This window comes from Nicotiana attenuata, unplaced genomic scaffold, assembly GCF_001879085.1.
Source record: "Nicotiana attenuata strain UT unplaced genomic scaffold, NIATTr2, whole genome shotgun sequence".
In the NCBI taxonomy this organism is placed as follows: Eukaryota; Viridiplantae; Streptophyta; class Magnoliopsida; order Solanales; family Solanaceae; genus Nicotiana; species Nicotiana attenuata.
In genome coordinates this window covers 58906-81472 of record NW_017674346.1, presented here as the reverse complement: position 1 = coordinate 81472, position 22567 = coordinate 58906, and the positions used below count along the sequence as shown (strand labels likewise).

Below are 22567 nucleotides of genomic sequence, written 5' to 3'. Positions count from 1 at the left end.
AAGACTGAATTTTTGGGTTTGTGATGGTAGAAAGATTAGTGGAGAAATAATCACTATAATTTTGGAAATTTGGTGGAATATGGGAGTCTTTTAATCTCTAATACATCATCCCTTGAATCATGGGTCAATTTTAAAAAATAAAGACCGATGGTAACGTATCAATTTTGAGATATGCTATGTATGTAAATGAATGTGCTATATATGAAATAAAACAAAAAGTAATAATATTGTCTATATAAATAATGTAAAGATCCCAATTCTTTTTCCAACCATGTGACCCGAGTGGGTCCGACCCACCAGATCACAGAATGTAGAAGAATCCGAATACATGTGGAAGAGTGGAGACGTGTCTACTTTCCCTTTTATTAATAAGCGAAAAAACCAAAAGGGAAAGAGTTAGAACCAAACCAAACCAACGGTGTTGATAGGGCAAACTCAAAAACTCTGCCTTCATCTCAGTCGTCTCCCTTTTCCCCACTTTCTCCAGCGTACGATCCTCTCTTTTCTCCCTCAATCCTTCATTCTCCTCTCCTCGCGCCCAAATTACAAATCCCCAGGTTTTAATTTTATTTTCAAAAATTCCCCCTCTCTTTTTCTCTCTCTACATTTCAATGGCAGAATTAGGGTTTTTTTTCTTCTTTCTTTTTCCTGTTCTTCATCTTCAGCTTACTTACTGTGTGTTTTTGTGTTTTTGTTTTTTTTATAAGGTATGGCGGATGGTCAAGGATCGTCAAGGTCACCGGCGAGTCCAAACGGAGGAGGAAGTCACGAGAGCGGTGGAGACCAAAGCCCTAGGTCTAATGTACGTGAACAGGACAGGTTTCTTCCTATAGCTAATATTAGTCGAATCATGAAAAAGGCGCTTCCTGCTAATGGAAAAATTGCAAAGGATGCTAAGGAGACTGTTCAGGAATGTGTTTCCGAGTTCATTAGCTTCATTACCAGCGAGTATGTTTTTCAATTTCCTTAATTCCCTAATTACGAATTGATTTGATCGTAACTGATTTGAATTGAGATGTTGTTTTATTGATATATTCGTATATGCTACTTGCTGTGTTAAAATGTACTTACTTTGCTTAGACTGTAAACGGTGCGATTCATGTAATTGATTATGATCAATTTTCTTTCGTGGCTTATAGAGACTGACTTTATATGGTAGAAATTGGTCTTGTTTTCTTTATTTAAGAAAACCTCTTATTTTGAAGTGTGTGGCCGAGTGGTTAATGAAGTGAGTGGAGAAATATGATGTCTTAGGTTCAAAGTCTCAGCGGAGACAAAAAATTGTAGTAGGTGATTTCTTTCTACCTACCTAAGCCTTGGTGGGCCTAGTACATCTGCTGGTGGGGTAGCAATTATCCGGTGGATTAGTTGAGGTGCACAAGCTGGCTCTACCACCACCGTCATAAAAGAAAACATCTCAGTTTGAACTGTTACCTACTTTATTAAAAAATGCATCTTATTTTTAACTTTGTGAGTTAGTAATACTGCGTTATACACAAATTTTCCATCTTCCTTTAGTGTATGTTATGTGTTGTGTCTGGATATGCTATATGCTATGGATATTAACTATTCCTTTCTGTTTTGTGTTTTTTGGAGAAACTTTTCTGGTTAATAAGTTGCATTTTTATTGTAAAATAGTTGATTTCCTTAACAACATTGTTATTTTCCTGTTGGAATTGTCTAGGGCAAGTGACAAGTGCCAGAGAGAGAAAAGAAAGACTATTAATGGTGACGATTTGCTATGGGCAATGGCAACTCTAGGTTTTGAAGATTATATTGAGCCACTCAAGGTGTACCTTGCTCGGTACAGAGAGGTAATGATTACTACATTCTTTATGTCAGCTTTCCCCTGTGACCCTTTCCAAACAGAGTATAAATTGACGGATTTGTCTTTTTGTGGTGTACCTGCTCGATGAATGGGTTGTTGCAGATGGAGGTAAGTGAATGTCTAATACAGTGGCTTTATAGTCATTTCCATTTTCTTCCCTTTTTTTTTGTTTTGCTTTGGAAGCAACTGATTCATTTGGTAGGGTGACACAAAGGGATCTGCCAAGACTGCTGATGGGTCTGCTAAAAGAGATGGGATGCAACCTAGTCCTAGTTCACAGGTACTCTTTTGTGTTCTCAGCTTTTTTGTTTTTTTATCTGATTGGTGTCTCAAATTACAAAAGGAAATTGTGTTCCATTAATTTGCTGTTGCATCATCTTGTTACAGCTTGCACTTCAAGGTTCGTTCTCGCAAGGAATGAATTATGGAAACTCTCAGGTAACTTTTTCTCTGTGTGTATACTTGAAATTTAACTGCTGTATGTCATCTTTCAAAACACGTTATCATGCCTCAAAGTTTCAATCTTCACCTGTTATATGGGGGAAAGATGTTTCAGTCAACCACAAAAAGGGTTGCCTTGATGCATCAATTTGGTTACTAGCCTTATCAATATGCAACTATAGCTTTCAGGAATTAGTCGAGAATTTGCTTGACAGAACAAACCATTTCTGCTCATGGGATTTACACAGATATTATTCAACTTGTAACAAGATCTTTTATTCATCAATTGTTTCTCCCTGATCATTTTGCTAGCTTAGTGCTTTTCTTGCTTTTATAATATCTCCTTATTACTGATTTTAAAAAAACTGTTGCTCTTTATTTTGTAAATTGAGAGAATCATGTGGGGAGGGGTGTTAAGGTTTGGTTGCAAATGTCGTTAGAGGAGAAAGAACTAGAATTTTCCGTACATCAGTGTGTTTGGATAGAGTTACAATACCACGACTTATGGAATTGGGATGGACTATAGCTACATTAGGAGAAAACATGTAAAAGTGCACCCACGGACTTGACATAGCGGTCAATGAAGTGAGAAAGGCCCTCAGAGACCAAACTACCAACAAGACAAAATACCAGGTTATCTTTCCTGCCTGCCTAAGGCTTGGTTGGTGGAGTTTCTTGTATGTGTGCTAGTTGGGAGGTAACATGTATGCAAGTTTTTCCAAACACCACCATTATAAAATATCATGTAAAAGTTGAACATTAGAAGAGTATTTTCAAGATTTTTCAATTTATCAAGTTCTTTCCAGTCTTAAGAAAATAGACCCTTTAGAACTTTTGTGGAGAACCGTTAGTGAGAAATGCTATTGCTAATTTCAACCTAGCGAAATAAATAGAGCACAGAGTGTGATTTCCTAATTTAAATCCAAGTATTTTGTGCCTTTATTTTAATCATCCAATGATTGGTAAAGTTATGTAAGGCCTTTGAAAGACTCTGCTGGGGAGGTTTGTGTATATATTCTTTCAAGACTCGGGGCCTTGATGTAATTTATAACTTTAGAAGATGCCAGAATTTGGCCGAACTGCAAAAGGTATTATCATAATTTATTCATTATGGGGCTGAGCTGAAAATATACTTGTTGAAGAGTAAAGAGTAAAAGGAGAAAAATAGGAGGCAAATCCATATATGATTTATAGTACCTCATGGTAATCAACTAATGAAATTTACCTTATCTTATCCAACAAAAAAGAGAAGGCAAATCCTTAGATGATGTAAAACAAAGGGTGATAAGATATAGCCTTTTTGCACTTACCTTTTTTTTTTGAGAATGAAACTTAGGTATCTGTATTTGTCTTATTAAAACCATTGCAAGTAAATAGTTCAGAGTTGTCCGGCTTTAATTGTGATCATGTTGCTCGGATGGATAAAGGACGAGGGTTGTGGTAGGCTGGTAACCAGTTTAAACTAGCTAAATCACGGTGAATCCTCACAGTAATGTTGGTCTGAGGTGATTTTAAATGGAGAATAATGGTCTTTGAGGACTCATAAAGCCCACTCCTACTTGTTTGGGACTGTTATGTAGTAGTTGTTTTTTTATGTCAGAATTTTGCTGAATAGCTGGAGGTTTGGACATGTGTTACTGTCATATGAGTGTCAAGTGCATTATGGACATAAGTGGGAAAGTACAACGCTTATTGAATAGTTATCCTAGATATGTGTTATGATTTGAAGATGTTACTTTGCAACACTGGTATTGTTGATTATCTGATAATTGATAGATCGAATACATTGTTCACATGTTTCTTGAGAACTTAATTGGCGGTAATATTTGAGACTTAAAGTATGAAATAAATCCTTCCAAAGGTATGAAGGTGGGTGATACCGTTGGAAGCAAGTGTGGTCCTAATTGAACATTACGTCAGAGGTGCACTAAGCTCGTCAACGTTGATCAAAGTACATGAACTAACTAGCCTGACCCTCAAATCATTTACGTTTTGAGTATTTTTCTAAATGTAAATAGATATAATGTATCGTTTTGAGATGGTTTGGTCATGTCCTCTGTATGCCTACAGATGCACCGGTCAGTAAGTGTAATAAGTGTGAAACTATGGTGAGTGATGGTGTTAAAGGGGAGGGGTAGACCTAAAATCACATTGAAGGAAGGAAGTTGTCTGGAAAGACCTATATATCCTTGGAAACAACGCACAGCCTTAGCTAAAAATTGGACTTCCAGGATGCATATGGTGGACCATTTGGAAAGAAAAACAATAGGTGATTTGAAGGAAACAACAATTCCTTACAGAAGATCACGATGGACTATCCTTTTTCTTTCTTCTGGTCTCACTTTTGGTGTAAGGAAGATTAAGTACATGATGTTGATTTATTGCTAGGTATCATAGAATTCCTGTAGTAGGTGGCAGAAGATAGGCATGTTGCTAGTTTCCTTGGAATTCTACAGATGGCTTTAGCAGTCTTTGTGCTGCACATTTATAATATTGTTACCATTCTCAAAATCAATGGAAGAAAAAGATCCATAAAGATGATATCTACTAGCTAGGAATAGGTTAGTAGACTTCTTTTATATATATAGACACACAACACACACACACACACACTCTTATAAAATTTATTTTTCATCTTTATTTTATTTGTTATGATGATAACATGAGGTGAGCTTAAATTGGAAGTAAGGATTCACCTAGCGGACCTCAACTGAGGCATAGTTGTTGTGTTGCTTTGGAAGGCTCATCAGATTGCTGTTCTTTTAATTTAAACCAATAAATTATGTTGGTGTTTATCAGACTTGAGTATATAGATTTGCAAGTGGTAGGTTTCTAGAAGGAACTATTTCACAAAGGTGCAATATAATGGTCCTCATATTTAGTTTTGATGACAGCAAAAGCATCCTCTGGAGGGAAATATGAAAAGAAATGAACTTGTCAGTAAAAATATGAAAAGCAGTAAAGATTTCTGGGTGTTGAGTAATTCGTATTCTTACTGAACTACTTGATCAATCCATATATTATGGTTTTCTGCACTGGGAGGGACAGTTGCTTGTTATTCTCACTTTTCTTGTCTGCCTGCGGTTTTGCAATGTTGGCCACTTTTTCGACTTGGCATGGAGTGCTCCTACCTCCACCCTTGTTTTTCTTCTTTTTTAGTATTTGTTAGCCTGGAGGGGTGAGTTGAGCCTTACTATGACCTGCTCAGTTATAGGAGAGCCTTACTATCGTGAGCATGCTCCTTCTGAATTCTGATTGCGCAATGTCATTGATAGCTGGATGAACTAGTAAGAATAAGGAAATTTAAGTCAACAATTTTAAAGACCGGCAAAAATGATTTTCTCTCAGCGTCCTGGCTCTTCTTTCTGAAGATTCCAGGGTTAAGTACTAAGCCTGTTGCTTAATGAGTAAATTCTACCAAGCTCTTCTCTCTTGTAGCACATGCATTGTTTTAGGATGGCAATAGAAGCCAATCTGCACAAGAGAGATTTTTGCCTTCGTTCAACTAGGTGAAAAGGTGGGGGTTGGGTAATCTATGAACTTTAAGCAAGCATATATTTGAAGGCTATTTGGTGGCAATGTTAGATTGTTGGTTGACACATTGATTGTCGAAATTCCACCCGAAATATTTTTTGTCAACCTGACGCTTATTGTATCTCTTGAAATTGCTTTTTGCAGGGTCAGCATATGATGGTCCCGATGCAAGGAACAGATTAAAATCCAATCTTCACTCTGTTTGAGATGGTCGGACTTCAAACGTGTTCTATATATAGATCCTCCCAAGTAAGCTCTGTATCATGGTTGATTTATTTAGGGCTCTCAAGTCAGGGCCATATGCTATTTAAGTTTGTAAATTTAGGAGATGTTCAAGTAAAGACCTGATTGTTTGTAGTAATAACAAGAACCATTACCTAGCATTTAGCATATTGTTTCTCTTCGGATGAAATTAAAATTTGCCCTTCTTATTCTCTTTCTTTTCTTTCTGAAGGAAACAAATATGCCTCATTTTTCTTACTCTATTGGTATTTTAACCTTATGCGAGAAGAAATGGTTTCTGGAATGATATTCGTCCCCGCATACGCATGTTATATCACTTATATAGGTCGAGGTCATGTTACATCTTGCCAATTCTATTCTTGTGGAACGGGCATTTCCAGATCCAGATACATTTGAGAGTTGAGATAGTAACTGCTAGCCAATTTCACAGCAAAATTATCAGGCAACTCCAAGGTGTATCCAATGACTAAAAGTGACATTTGGTCGTGGAAGAAATGAAGTGGTCCCCTATATTATGAAAAGGAGGTGATCCAGCCGCACCTTCCAGTACGGCTACCTTGTTACGACTTCACTCCAGTCACTAGCCCTGCCTTCGGCATCCCCCTATCCACTGATTGTCCAGTTCATTAGGGAGTGTTTTTTGGAGTGACAATAGGGTTACGAGTCTCGAAACATTTGGAAACCTCTTTTTTCCCCGCAAGAGAGGTTGGCTTTGCAAAATTTTGTGGATTCTCCGTTGCAAATACTTGGAGAAGTGAATTATTTCTTTAACTGCTATTTTCTATAATAATTTTTAGATACTTTAAACTATAATATTTTATGATTATAGAATTTTTATGTAAATATTAGATATGTAAATTTACTAAAAAATTAAAAGAAAAACTTTTGAATTTTCGACTTTATATGTGAATTTTGAATTCCTATTTTATGGTCCTAAAACGCTAAAAAGCGACCAACGGTCATGGTTAAACAATGATTGTTGTTCATTAGGTCGTTTCTAATGGGCCCACAAAATTTTAGGTGGTTCGGGGTCGATCGCCGAATTCATGAAGATGGGGTGGACATTTGCACACGAATAATTGAAAAATCGTCCTAAAAATTTCATTTTATGGCTCTAAAACTCCAAAAAACGAGGAACAAATATGGCGAAGCAATGACTATTGTTCATTAGGTCGTTTCTGATGGGCCCACAATATTTTTGGCGATTGGAAACCGGTCACACAAATTCTAAGATGGAGTGGATATCGACCTGAATTGCTCTTTTATGACCATAAAATGCCAAAAAAATGAGGAACAGTCATGGTGAAGCAATGACTATCATTCATTAAGTCATTTTTGATGGGCCCCTAAACCTTTAGGTGATTCGGGCCGGTCATCAGAATTCATGAAGATGTTGTGGATATAAGCACACGAAAAATTGGAAATCGTCATGAATTGTTGTTTGATGGTAAACGCCAAAAAATGAGGAACGGTCATAACGAAGCAGTGACCAATTTTCATTAGGTCGTTTCTGATGGGCTCACAAAATTTTAGGTGATTCGAGGCCGATCGCCCGAATTTGTGATGATGGCGTGGACATTACCACACGAAAAAATAAAAATCGTCCTAAATTTCTGTTTTATAGCCCTAAAAACCTTTTAAAAAAAAAGGAAGGGACATGGCTAAGCAATGACTATTGTTCATTAGGTCGTTTCTGATGGGCCCACAAAATTTTAGGTGATCCCGGGCCGGTCGCCGAATTCATGAAGATGGCGTGGACATTAGCACACGAAAAAATAAAAATCGTCCTAAATTTCTGTTTTATAGCCCTAAAAACCTTTTAAAAAAAAAAAGGAAGGGTCATGGCTAAGCAATGACTATTGTTCATTAGGTCATTTCTGATGGGCCCACAAAATTTTAGGTGATCCCGGGCCGGTCGCCGAATTCATGAAGATGGCGTGGACATTAGCACACGAATAATTGAAAATCGTCCTAAATTTTCATTTTATGGCTCTAAAACGCCAAAAAATGAGGAACGATCAGGGCGAAACAATAACTATTGTTCATTAGGTCGTTTCTGATGGGCCCACAATATTTTTGGCGATTCAGAGCCGGTCGCACGAATTCTAAGATGGCATGGATATCAACTTGAATTGCTCTTTTATGGCCCTAAAATGCCCAAAAATGAGGAACAGTTATGGCGAAACAATGACTATTATTCATTAGATCGTTTCTGATGGGCCCCAAAACCTTTAGACAATTCGAGGTTGGTCGTCCGGTTTCATGAAGATGTCGTGGATATAAGCACACGAAAAATAGGGATTCGTCATGAATTGTTGTTTGATGGTAAACACCAAAAAATGAGGAACGGTCATAGCAAAGCAATGACCAATTTTCATTAGGTCATTTCTGATGAGCCCATAATATTTTAGGCGATTCGGGGCCGGTCGCCCGAATTCATGAAGATGGCGGGAACATTACCATACAAAAAAATAAAAATCGTCCTGAATTTCTGTTTTATAGCACTAAAATCCTTTAAAAAAAGAGGAAGGGTTATTGCTAAGCAATGACTATTGTTCATTAGGTCGTTTCTAATGGGCACAAAATTATTAGGCGACTCGGGGTCGATCGTCGAATTCATGAAGATGGCTTGGAGATTAGCACACGAATAACTGAAAGTCATCCTGAATTCCCATTTTATGGCTCTAAAACGCCGAAAAAGAGGAATCGTCATGACGAAGAAATGACTATTATTCATTAGGTCGCTTCTAATGGGCCCATAATATTTTTGGCAATTCGAAGCCGGTCGCACGAATTCTAAGATGGCGTGGATATCGACCTGGATTACTCTTTATGGCCCTAAATTGCCAAAAAACAAGGAACACTCATGGCGAAGCAATGACTATTATTCATTGGTCGTTTCTCACGGGCTCCTAAACATTTAGACGATTCGGAGCCGGTCGTCCGAATTGATGAAAATGTCATGGATATTAGCACACGAAAAATTGGAAATCGTCATGAATTGTTGTTTGATTGTAAACGCCAAAAAATGAGGAACAGTTATAGCGAAGCAACGACCAATTTTTATTACGCTATTTCTGATGAGCCCACAAAAGTTTAGGCGATTCGGGGCCGGTCGCTCGAATTCCTGAAGATGGTGTGGACATTACCACACGAAAATATAAAAATCGTCCTAAATTTCTGTTTAATAGCCCTAAAACCCTTAAAAAAAGAGGAAGGGTCATGGCGAAGCAATAACTATTATTCATTAGGGCGTTTTTTACGGGCCCACAAAATTTAGGCGATTCCGGGCCGGTCACCCGAATTCATTAAGATGGCATGGACATTAGCACAAAAAAATTTGAAATTGTCCTAAATTTCTGATTTATATAACACCAAAAAATGAGAAACGGTCATGGCGTAGCAATGACTATTTTTCATTAGTCCGTTTCTATTGGGCCCATAAATTTTTAGGTGATATGGGGCAGGTCAACCAAATTCATGAAGATTGCGTGAACATTAGCACATGAAAAAATAAAAATCGTCCTAATTCCTGTTTTGTGGCCCTAAAAAGCCAAAAAGAGGAACGGTCATGGCGAAATATTTACTATTGTTTATTAGGCCGTTTCTGATGGGCTCGATAATATTAGGCGATTCGGGCCGGTCGTCCGAATTTGTGAAGATGGCGTGGATATTAGTACACGAAAAAATGAAAATCGTCCTTAATTCCTATTTTATGGCCCTAAAACGCCAAAAAGAAGAAGAGGAAAGGTCATGACAAAAGCAATGACGATTGTTCATTAGGTCGTTTCTAATAGGCGCACAAAATTTTAGGCGGTTCGAGGCCGGTTGCACGAATTTATAAAGAATGCATGGACATTAGCCCCACGAAAAATTGAAAACAGTCCTAAATTATTGTTTTACCCCTAAAACGCCAAAAAACAAGAAACGACCATGGCGAAGCAATGATATTGTTCATTAGGTCGCTTCTGATGGGCCTACAAAGTTTTAGGCGATTCAGGACCGGTCGCCTGAATTCTTGAAGATGGCGTGGGTTTTTTTTTTTTTTGCCCCTAAAACGAAAAATTCATGTTTTATGCCCCTAATACGCTAAAAGCGAGGAACGGTCATGTCGAACCGACAAATATTGTTCAGTAGGTCGCTTCTGATAGACCCACAAAATGTTATGCGATTCGGGGACGGTTTTTCCAAATCATGAAGATGGAGGGGATATTAGCACATGAAAAATTGTAAATTTTCCTAAATCCCTGTTTTATGGCCCTAAAACGTCAAAAAATGAGAAACGTTCATGGCAAAGCAATGGTTATTGCTCATTAGGTCTTTTCTGATTGGCACACAAAATTTTAGGCCATTCGGAGTCGGTCACTCGAATTTATGAAGATGGCGTGGACTAATGCACACGAAAAACAGGAAATCGTCCTTAATTCTTGTTTTATTGCCCCAAAACGTTAAAAACGAGGAATAGCCAAAGAGAAGTAATGATTGTTGTTCATTAGGTTATTTCTAATGGGCCCACAAAATTTTTAGCGATTTGAGGCTGGTCACCTTAATTCATGAAGTCGGGGGTGAAAATTAGCACACCAAAAATTGGAAATCGTCCAAAATTCCTATTTTATGGCCCTAAAAAGTAAAAAAAAACGAGAAATGGACATGGCGAAGCAATGAGTATTGTTCATTGGGTTGTTTCTAATGGGCTCACAAAATTTTAGGTGATTCGAATCCGGTCGCCCGAATTCATGAAGATGCGCACACGAGAAAATTATCTTGAATTCCTATTTTATGGCCCTAAAATGTCAAAGAACGAGGAATGGTTCTGGCGAAGCAATGACCATTGTTCATTAGGTCATTTCTAATGGGCCCACAAAATATTAGATAATTCGAGATCTGTCGCCCGAATTTATGAAGATGGCGTGAGCATACGAAAAATTGAAAATTGTCCTTAATTCTTGTTTTATGGCCCTAAAACGCCAAAAAGAGAAACGGACATGGTGAAACAATTACTATTATTTATTAGGCCATTTCTGATGGACCCACAAAATTTTACGATTCGAGGCTGGTCGCCCGAATTCATGAAGATGACGCGGATACTAGCACACAAAAAATTAAAAATCGTCCTGAATTTCTATGTTATAACCCTAGAACGGAATAAAATGAGGAACAGTAATGGTAAAACAATGATTATTGTTCATTAAGCCGTTTCTGATGAGCCCACAAAATTTTAGGCAATTCGGAACCAGTTACCCGAATTCATGAAGATGGTGTGTACATTCCTCACCCTTGAGGAAAGACAGGATTACCATTGAGTTTGGGGAACTTTTTGTTTCCGAATATGAGATTGCTGTGTAATCACATGATAATGTTTTCCGTATTTAGATTTTAGACAGATGAAAAGCTAACAGGCAAAACCAGTAAGCCAAAACTCCCACCAAGGGAACTACAGTTCGTTTCATGTTAGCGAATTTTTGTGATTTACTGTCTAGAAATCAATCTAATGAGGGGAAAAAAATGTAATTCTACACTACTGAATACAAAACTCACCTTTTCGGTGATCTAGGCATTGTCGTACGATATTACATAAAACAACCTACAGGAGTATAATAACCTTAAAGAACAAAACCCAATTCATGATTAGGGCTATAAATTAGTAAACCGACCCGAACCCGAACCTCTCCTCCTCCTCCGACGCTTTTGCATGCGCCAGAATAGTATCAACAGACCTGACAGTAATGGTGCTAAGATTGTAAGAATGATGAGAGAGAAACTTTTGAATTCTTCCATCAGTAGTATGCATAAATGTTCACACTCACCTGCGATGGCAATAATTGCTGGCACTAACCAGTGAGTAGCTACAAGCACGGGCATGTCAATCTGCAATCAAGTAAAATGAGACGTGTTGTTAGGATGTATACACTGACAGTTCTAAAAAGATTTTAACTATCAGTGCATTTTGACCCGTTGTAGTAATATTATCTATAGTCTATCATCTAGGTGACCTGACGATGTTAGCAGGTAGTGATATTATAGTCTTTTTCAATGCAGTGTACAGAAGTTAAACTCGTGTTCTTAAATGAAGTTTCATAAACAAACGACTAGCAAGAGTTTCTTACATCATCTCTGTAAAAGAAGCCCCAGTACTTGCCAGGAGAGTCGTCCATGTTCTGTGTTGTGTTAGTTAATACTGAAACAGGTGTGTCTACTGTAGAATTTAAACCTCTACCCAAGTCAATAACAGGATAGCCAGGTAGTCTACGGTTCCTTCCTCTGACCTGTAAATTGTAACCCTTAGTTCCCCATACTTCAAATCTAGAATCACGCCCGCAGATCAACTCCTTTCCAACAACTCTAGAATAAGTAGAGAAATTCACATCTGTTCTACGGGTTGGTAGCTGGTTCTTATCAGCATATAATGGTTTCTCCTGCCTAACTGAATCTGAGAAAAGCATAGGATCTTTCATATTCCTGCTTGTAAAATCTAGCATTTTCTTCAGCAGCCCATAACAATTGGTAACCATATGGCTGCTGTCCAAGCAGTTAGAGTCGCCGTATACTGCAATTCGACTCCCACCAACCTCCAAAAGACCAAGAATAGGTGTATCTGTCTGCATTCATCAAAACAACTTGCAAGTTAGACCAGCAGCTCAAACACCACCTAAAATATTGAAGAAACTGTCATTAGCATAAGAGTTCTTATTGGAGTGAAATGGACTTTTCTTCCAGTAGTAAGTTGTGAAACTTAAAGTGATACCAAAAATCTATTCTACAAATGTATTGACAAGTAAAAAACATTCCTTTACCGTAGGATCACCAATCTCCTCTCCCACAATCCCCTAAAGTAGCAGTATATCTACACTCATTTGCATTTTCCAGGTATCTCTCTCTCTTTAGTTTTTAAGTGAAATGTTCATTATCATAATAAGTAGACGATTAGAAGAGCTATGATATTGCAGTATAAAGTATACTCTTCCTCATGTTTCATTATAGAGATTACACTTTGTGCTATATTAGACTACCATATCTCTCCTATTCTTTAAGTTCTAGGCATCAGAGATACTCAGCATTTAGGAATACGCGAAAAGAGAAAAGCTCAAAAGTCGACTTTCTGCTTTTAGTAAAGATCTTGTTTTTATGAACTTAAAGAAGTTTAGTAGGTGGAAACAAAACTAAATTATGACAGCCTTCCAACTAACCTTGGTCATGCCAGACAAAAGGATATTCTGTGTGGCCCCACTCTCTGAGCTATCCATGAAGGGGAAGCTGTGCAAGTATCCACCTCTTGGGAACTTTAGAATATCAGTTCCAGATGCATACCGACTCTGTTCACCGTTGAGGACAAAATCGCCATTCAGAATTTTATTCCCAAATGCAATCCCAAAGGATGCCAAAAGATCATTTAAGGCAGGAATATTGGCACCTCCAGTGACCGGAGTCCACCAGCTACGTGTATTGTCATCAAAGAACCTCATTTTTACCATTGTGTCCACATTGTACCAGTCAGCAAATACAACTACACTTAGACCTGAATTAATGACATCATCTCTCAGTTTCTTGATCTCTTCAGGGAAGTACTCATCCTCAAGATCCACCAGAAGAAGTGTACCATACTGGCGAGCATCAAAGCATGTAAGAGGAGAGCCAAGAGTCTCAATATAGTATCCAGCATCTCTTAGTGTGTCAAACATTATGTGAAAATTTGTGTGCAGATGATCCCCATGCCAGTCAAGAATGTCATTCCGAACATCTAAGGAGTCCCTTGGAATATAACCAGGAGGATATTTGATACTGTGAAATTGATCCCACAATATCCGCACAGATCTTGGTGGAGTAGGAACCACTTTTAATTTCAATTGAAGGACACAGGTACTACTTCGACGACTCTTTTCACCTAGAGCAGGTGGGCTGTGGATCTTGACAGTCACATTACCTTCAATTACCCCTGAAAACTGAGCTCCTTCTTCTTTGATTTGCATGTGCAGTGCAAGATAACCAGTCCAGGGCCAAATGACATCTGAATAGGTAAAATGGATGCTGAGAAGGTTGCCTTCCTCATCAAAGGGGTGCCATGTAGGTGGGCTTTCGACATAACCAATTACACCCATTCCATTTAAAATAGTGGCATTAAATATGACTGGCATGGCACCAGCATAAAGCGGTTGACGGCAAAAAGGCCAAGAGTATGGGCAGTCGGTGAAATCAAGAACACCTGGAAAAATACTTGCTCGAGGTTCATAGCTCTTCAAAATTTCAAAGGACTCCAATCTGTCATTCAAGTTAAATATTGAGTAGAACATAATACATGTTGATTTAATGTTCAAACTATAAGGATATAAGGAACTCACAAATTAACCCTGCCTGCACCCTGCTCGTATATGTTGGGACCAGGAAGCTTTGCAGCCCCCTCAACCAGTGCTTGTTTGACACTAGCTGGATTAAGAATGTCCTTTCGCTTGTTTTCAGGTATTATGCTAACAAGCAGGCATACTATACCAGCAACCACAGGACTCGCCACACTTGTGCCAGATAAACTTTTACAACCTGTACTAATTTTGGATCCCATTATCTCACGTCCATACGCAACAATGTCAGGCTTTACACGACCATAACTGTTAAAGAAAACTTACATGGTTACAAGTCTATGAGAAGGCTAGAAAAGCATAAATTATCACTATAACCAAAAAAAAAGGACAGTAGTTTTTTTCTTTCTTATTTACTTATCATCTTTCTCTTCATTTTTTCCCTTAGCAGAGGAAAGAATTGCATAAAATTGGCACTCCGAGCTAATTGTTTAATACCACAGCATTTATCATCAAACAGCTTTCCGTTTCTGAACTTGACTAAAAACTCAAAACATGGACACAAAGCTCATTGACTACATATATGCTTTAGAAGAGCTGATCTTCAAGGCATATGTATTTCTTTTATTCCCTTTTCCCCATAAATGACACTTGCACATCCAATCAGACTTCTAAATCTATTCGTGCTCACGCATAGAATGGTGAAAATAATTCCAAGAGGTGCAGGGGGGCTAATAATAAGGAAACCTATACTCCAGAGAAAATAAAAGTACAGAAAAACAAAGGAGGAACTGATACCCATGAGGAATCTCCCAGGTACTCATGCCACGAGAGGAAAAAGAAGCTATGTGATCACTGTAATCAATGCCACCAACACCAATAACATCACTTTGATCTGCTGGATTGTTTAGAGTACCATACAGTGGTCCATCATTCCCAATAGCTGAAACCATGATAATATTGTTTGCTGTAAGCTCCCAAACCTAGAGATATTTCAAATGTCATTAATATAAAACTAAAGCTTCCACCGCCAATCCTTAATCAGTATCCTGCTGAGAATATTGGTAAATTCGACAATATGACAAGCTTAACAACTCAAAATCTCTACAACTAAATTGCATGCCAAAGTAAAAATGCAACTTTCATGCTTGAGACCTCCATGAACAGATGCAGTTTGCTGAACTAATAGACATGTGCACAGAATCAACTCAGGAAGAGTGCTACTCTAGCTAGTGAAGGGCCAAACATGTGAATACATAAAGGAGCATAGCACATATGCAATTTGCACCTGTATTGAAGGTAACTTAATAAGACCAGAATCTACACACAAGTTATTTTTGGATTCCGGTTCTCCTTTACAGTAATGGCTATTCACTTCAGTCTTACGTGCACTATGCCAAGCAACAATGGACACATATCATTCACATTCTGACAGTTGAAACCAAATTCTATTAATAATGAAGACTACGAATGACACAAAATCTTAAACCAGAATATTATATTGATTAATGCAACAGAAGAAAAATGCATTGATTGCCTAAGGAGAGGATACGCACCCCGAGCATCATACACATTTACAAGTACTACCTCCATTTGCATTTCATATGAGGTAGTTTAAGTGGGGGAAAATTAAAGTTTAATTTTCCATGTATATCAGTTATCATATTGGTTATAGAAGAAACATAACTGTTGTTGTCTTGTTAATAACATATGATAGGGAACATTGCAGCAAAATTTAAATTTGAATGGTTAGATGATTTTGAGTTATTCGTCATCAAAAGATGACTCTGAAGTATGTCCTATAACTGATTTTGAAGTCTTGATCTAAGTGAAAGTGTACAAATATTATTGTAGAAGCGTGTCAAACATTTTGAGGTGCTCCGAAATGTAATGTGCAGTATGTATTATGACAGAGAGGGGGCTAAAACAAACCAAACGATCAGTGACCTCACCTTTTCCACAAAAGGGAGATCTAAATAATCAGGTCCACCGATACTCAAATTCAGCACATCCATGTTGGTTGCAATTGCGTAATTGAATGCATCAAGAAACCATGATGTGTAAGATACCTGCAATGAGCTGAAGACACAATTATCATAACCTTGCAAGTGAACTTTCAAATATTAGAACTAGAAGATCTATCTTTTTCTTTTTCCCAATTGATAAGTAAAACATAATAAAATCTATCTTTTCGACAGATTTAAGAAGTATCTAGTCAAGAAAGTGAAAATGAAGTCTTTCTCATTTTGCATATGTTAGGACTTGGCTAATTGCTTCATTTAGTTTCTCTAATTATGTGCTACCTCTAAATTATAAGCTTCCATTCAGCATGCAACTCTAACTAATGGAGCATAAAAATTGGCTGTAAGGTCCAATGATTCATTATCAGAATTTCTTTATGTGTAGGTTCGGTTTTGAAGAGACTTTATCACAAGATTAATCGAACCCCGATAGTTGAACCTGAACCAACTTTTATTCAGTCCAGTGGAACCAACTGCTTTCACACTGGAAGAACAAGAACGGGAGCAATGACTCCATCTGTTTGGAAGATATCTTGAGAAAAGGGTTTTAGCCAGAGGCGGATCTAGGATTTCTAAAACATGGGTGCACCACTAAAGAAAGGTGAGAAAAAAAATACTAAGTGGGAATCGATTCCTATTCCTTTGGGTAAATAATGTAACCTTCAACTAAGTGCACCATTCAACCTTTTTGGAGCATGGGTGCCAATAGATAATGTTAGATCAATTTGAGGAAATATATACATAAAATAACTAGTTTGCCGGTGAAAGCACGGGTTCACGTGCACCTTTATTTTGGGCTAAATCCGCCCCTGGTTTTAGCACCGGTATATTTTTATATGTACTGAAGTTTAAATATTCCAATAGTATGATGCTGTCAACTTCTTGGATTTCTTCACTGAAGTAGGTAAGATGCTTTATAGGAACCCTCTGTAGCCCTAAATTTTTAAAAGAACCCATGGTTGAGTGATTATAGACCTCTGTCTTTTTCTTTCCTTTTATATCTTTATTCTGCTTTTTATCCTTCCTTGCATATTCTCAGTTTCTGAAGGAGTAGCAGCTTGTGTGTCTGGCTCAGGGAAAAACTTTACCAATAGTTAACCTACAAAGCTTCACTTTAAGATAGCTCAGACAGGCACCCGTTTCGGAAAAAGAGCTACTTACCTCACCACACCAACCAATAGTTGATAGTTACTTTAAACTTTTTGTCTAGTCAATCTTTTAGTATTTATTTTGTTTGATAGTTTACTCAAATATTTAATGAAATCTTTTGAATTGTGAGCTTTAAAATGGAATAAAGGGAGGCTCTAGTCCTACTTTCTAGGAGAAAGTGAAATTGCCTTTTTAAGAATTGTGTTGACTTTTTCGTATGCCCTTTGAGTTAATCACAATTATAGCCTTCACTACCTTTCTTAATTTGTTTTTGTTTTAATAATCTCTACTCTGTGCTTTTTAATTTAATCCATTTGTTTGAAGAAGCTTTTACCTTCCATTGGAACTTTGTTTAGATAGAAAAAGAATACTAGCAAGTACTAGTACTTAATAGTATATAGTATAAGACTAACATAATTGTTCTTGGTTCCAGCGAACTGGGAATATCACCTATAATGGTCATAGGCTGGACGAGTTTCGTGTGCAGGGGACTTCAGCTTACATTAGTCAGATGGATAATCATATCCCAGAGCTTACTGTAAGAGAAACAGTAGATTTCGCAGCTAGATGCCAAGGTGCAAATCACAATTTTGAAGGTAATTTGCTCTTCACTTTTTCTTCTGATCCTTAATCGATATTTATATTTTTTACATAAAATGGTTTCGTCTTTTAAACTGCTTATCATCAATGATGTAATACTTGTTTTCAAAAACCTTTGATTCCTTATGCCATAGACATAAGCTGGCCGAGTAGAGCTAGTCATGTATTGTGGTCTCTAGTGGTGAGAGCAATTTCCTCTTTTTTTTTTTTTTGTTCTTCTTTTTGATAAGCTAGAAATCCACACTAATGAAACCCGATGGTAATGACCAGGCTTTTAATTTGTTTGCCGCAAGAGTGCGAACCCGTGACGTGCGCCTATCCCACACATCACGCGTTCCCCTCTTACCACTTGATCAGAGCCCTGATCAGAGCCCTGGGATCATTACTAGTGTTACTTTATTAACCTTGTACTCTATGTTTCTATATCATTAATGAATTCATTACATTAACACGCTTAAAAAATGTTGAAGTTGAAGTAGCTAATTGTCAATCTTTGGAAGTTAAGCCACCATCATTTCTGCATTTTCATTTGATAATGAGCTAGAAGCAGGAATAACTAGACTTTTGCAGATACAAGTAGACTAATTAAACTAATTAGACAAGTATTGGAATTAGGCTCTTTTGGAACTTCTCTCTTTTTGTGCTTTCAAGAGTGGTTGCACCGTTGACAGAATCAGTCCGTACTTCTGATTGAAACAGGACGATATATACCCCAAAGAAAGATGATGATGATGATGATGATAATAATAATAATAATAATAATAATAATAATAATAATAATAATAATAATAATAATAATAATAATAATAATAATAATACGGACATAGGTATGTACGACCAATTAGGCCTACAATAATGGACAAGGGGAGGAATTTGAGATCTATAAAGAGAGTATATAGTTTAGAGACAAGGAGGACATTCTAATTTATCCCCTGAGAATGGTTGCTTTCTTGAACTTGCCCTGTTATTTTTGCTGCAGACTATATGAAAGAGCTTGATCGTTTAGAGAAGGAAGAAGATATACATCTGGAGTCTGAGATAGATGCATTATGAAGGTTGCATTCTGATCTTTCATGACCTTTTTTTTCTGGTTGTTTTCATGTTTGAACTTTGATCATGAAACCAATCTAACCATTCAGGCATCTTCCGTTGGTGGAACAAAGCACAATGTGTGAACAGACTATGTCTTGAATGTTCTTGGACTTGATATATGTTCAGACACAGTAGTTGGTAATGACACGATGAGAGGAGTTTCAGGTGGACAAAGGAAGAGACTTACAACAGGTTTCTCTCTCTCGCTGATATATATATATATTCTAGTCGAGTTGATAGTTTGGGGATTATCCTAGAAAAAGAAACATCTTATTTTTGGAAGTTAATATGATCGGAGAAGGGACATGGCCTCATGAAATTTAAGTTCCAGCTTTTGCACGCTAATATTTCCAACCTGCAGGAGAAATGATTGTTGGTCCCAGGAAAACACTGTTCATGGATGAGATTTCTACTGGACTAGACAGTAATACAAGTTCCGAAATAGTCAAGTGCATACAAATTATTCATATAATGGAAGGAACTGTGATGATGGCCCTTTGTCGTCCTTCACAAGAGACTTTCGAATTGTCGATCTTGTGTTACTATCTGAAGGATATGTCGTGTACCATGGCCCTAGAGAAGATGTTATTCCAACTTGACAAAACGTGACATAACTTTTGACAGAAAGGTGTGGAGGTCGAGAACTAGAGTGGAAGGTTAGTGGATAGTACAGTTGTTCTAGTATTTTTCTCGTATTTCCTTATTCTTAGACTTCTATTATTATATGATGTTTCCTCTGCTTCAATTTTGTTATTAGTCTGTCGTTGTTAACGCTTCTTTGCTCATGTCTTCTTCGCTATCGTATTTCTTTTAAACTGCTATGTTTTTGTTCCTCTTGAGCCGAGGGTCAATCGGAAACAGTCTCTCTACCTGCACAAGGTAGGGGTAAAGTCTGCATACATACTACCCTCACCAAACTCCACTTGTGGGATTACACTGGCATGTTATTTGGTATGTTATTATTTGTTGTTGTAAAATCAAAAGCTTGCACAGGGATTACCAGGCGAGTTCCTAGCTTTTGTAGCCATAAAATAAGAAAATAATACCCCCCCCCCCAAGGAGCTGGAAGTCATCATAACATCCTAGAAGAAATAATATTATCCCACTAAGCAAGCCAATGGTGCCCTGAAATTCAGCTTTTGAACAAAACTAGTTTTGGAAATTCTGATTTTTACCAAAAAATAGACTGACTCTTTTCTTTCAGCTTCTGTTAAAAATTAGTTGGAAGGTATCATAAGCCACGCCCAATTCTGTTGAAATTACCAAACTAAACAGTGAGCTATTTTGGGTTTATGACATTAACGAAAAGCTTCTTATGGCATCAGAAAAGGATACAACGCATGTGTATATATTTAAGCCTTTCCAAATTTCAGGAGTCAAAATGCTATGAAGTTCGTCTTAGGCATCAAACAGTGAGTTATCTTCATTGGAAGAGAAGGACAAATAACGAGCCAGATAACTTCCAGGGTTTTCAAATCGAATGATGATAAGTAAGAGCTTGCAAAAAACTAAGCTCTCATTTATACGTCTGTCACAATTCAAATCTCATCTCATAGAAGTTTCAACGAGATTTTGGTGACTGAAGTTGATCTTTCAAATAGCAACACGAGTGCAAGGATTTGCAGTATAAGATTTTTCATCCATGTCCTTATGTGAAACCTTCTCTTTTTTGACACCTTATACTCTCAGAAAACTACTGGGAGATCTTAAGACGGCTAAGTCTGCTATATTCTAGCAACTGAATACTGAGAGGCCTTGCTTCATAGGCATGGGAAACCATTAGCAGCATCAATCTCCCATGAACATAAATCCAAGCTATTAGATACATAAAAGCGTTGATATTAAGTCTCTACCTGCATAAATGGTTATAAACCTGGATAGAGCTTTATCTTTCCTGTAAATAAGGTTGAAGGTTTGGACAGTCTTCTTGGTAATCTGGGATGTCAAGTGGGAAAATTTTCCAACTAGTTACTTGGCTTTACTTCTTGGTGCTGCAAAGAAGGCTCTTCCAATTTGGCAAAAAATCATTGAAAAGACGGAGAAGAAACTTGCTACTGGAAGAAACAATATCTATCTTTGGGTAGTCGAGAGGTTCTAATTAACACTGTTTTGGAAGCTTTGCCAACTTATATGATGTCTTTGTTTCCTATCCCACTAATCCCAGCAATGGACAGACAACCTTAAACAAAATTAGAAGAAACTTTGTATTGGAAGGAAATAAAGAAAAAGAGCATACAATAATGTTAAGAAAGGAGGATGGTGGCTTGGGGGTAGGGGTGACAAATGGGCTGTTTGGGCTATATTTGGGCTGGTCAAGATGGGATGACTCATTAAATGGGTGATTGCCCAACCCTGCCCAAAGTTCACTTGGGTTAAGATGGGCTAGATCAAGATGGGCTAAACAATGGGTTATAACCCAACCCACCCAAATTGACCCAAATCTTTGCAATATTCTCAACTTTTAAACAAGCATACATAAAAATTATCTTATGTTTTGGAATAAATGTCAATTCATGCCGAATGATTTACTTCCTCAATTTGGATTTAGAATTTTATTTGATAGTTCTCATCTTATAATACTAACAAAGATCAGAATAATTAAAAAGTAGTAAAATTAGAACCAATATTTGGCATGATGTATGGATTGGAAACTCTCCTCTAAAGTTGAGATCTCCTGATTTAATCAGTTTTGGTGTGGACAAAGAAGCTACAGTTGCACCGCTAAGAAGAGGTAATGATTGATCTTTCAATTTTAGAAGGGGGTGTTTTGATTGGGAAGTCGAAGGTTGGCTACTAATTCTGGTTTCACTGGATGCTGATAATTTTGATCTCTTGGTCTGGAATGGACAGAGAAATGGTATGTTCTCTGTCCATCTTGCTATAAATTTCTGTTATCAGTGGATAGTTTCCATTTGGCCTTGGAAGATGGGGATCCAAAGTGCCTTGTGAAGTTTCTTGTTGGATATTGGCTCATAATGAGTGCCAGACACAAACAAATGTGCAGAAGAGAGATCTGCAACTATGCAGCAGATGCTTTCTTTGCGGGAAAGGAATTGAGGATATGTCGTGTACCATGGCACTTGTTTTTGCACTGTGAGGTTGCTGGTCATCTATGGCAGCTCTTTCTAAACATTTTTGGAATCAAATGTGTCATCCCAGCAACCATAAAACAATTCCTTCACAGCTGGATGTTCTTCAGAGGAACCAAGAAGTTGAAACACATACGGAGGCCCATCCGGGTTTTTTTTCCGTATCCTCCAGCGAAAGGAATTTGAGGTGCTTTGAGGGAAAAGCTATTTCTCTCTATCTATATACATGGTAAACATGTATATATATATATATATATATATATATATATATATATATAT

At 37.5% G+C, this 22567-nt stretch overlaps 2 protein-coding genes across 3 annotated transcripts in view; one reads left to right on the top strand and one right to left on the bottom strand.

Annotated features, from left to right (window-relative positions):
• Positions 1 to 375: 375 nt before the first annotated feature.
• Positions 376 to 6261, top strand: LOC109218474 (nuclear transcription factor Y subunit B-10-like). Of its 2 annotated transcripts, none has more exons than XM_019382843.1 (7): positions 376 to 557; positions 708 to 948; positions 1685 to 1814; positions 1931 to 1936; positions 2043 to 2108; positions 2216 to 2266; positions 5948 to 6261. In XM_019382843.1, exons 2-7 carry the CDS (start codon positions 710 to 712, stop codon positions 5984 to 5986), a joined length of 531 nt encoding a protein of 176 aa, XP_019238388.1. In that variant the 5' UTR covers positions 376 to 557; positions 708 to 709; the 3' UTR covers positions 5987 to 6261. The 2 variants fall into 2 exon arrangements, with proteins under 2 accessions (XP_019238388.1, XP_019238387.1); XM_019382842.1 differs by having other exon boundaries at positions 378 to 557; positions 2031 to 2108.
• Positions 6262 to 11429: 5168 nt separating this feature from the next.
• LOC109218473 (subtilisin-like protease SBT6.1) overlaps positions 11430 to 22567 on the bottom strand; it is an 18811-nt gene continuing 7673 nt past the window's right edge. Inside the window, exons 5-11 of the mRNA XM_019382840.1 lie at positions 16290 to 16406; positions 15136 to 15320; positions 14383 to 14646; positions 13234 to 14302; positions 12154 to 12645; positions 11854 to 11914; positions 11430 to 11763 (exon numbers count right to left, since the gene is read on the bottom strand). Of these exons, the coding sequence (XP_019238385.1) occupies positions 11681 to 11763; positions 11854 to 11914; positions 12154 to 12645; positions 13234 to 14302; positions 14383 to 14646; positions 15136 to 15320; positions 16290 to 16406 (2271 nt within the window). The 3' untranslated portion in view covers positions 11430 to 11680. The remainder of the gene's footprint in view (positions 11764 to 11853; positions 11915 to 12153; positions 12646 to 13233; positions 14303 to 14382; positions 14647 to 15135; positions 15321 to 16289; positions 16407 to 22567) is intronic.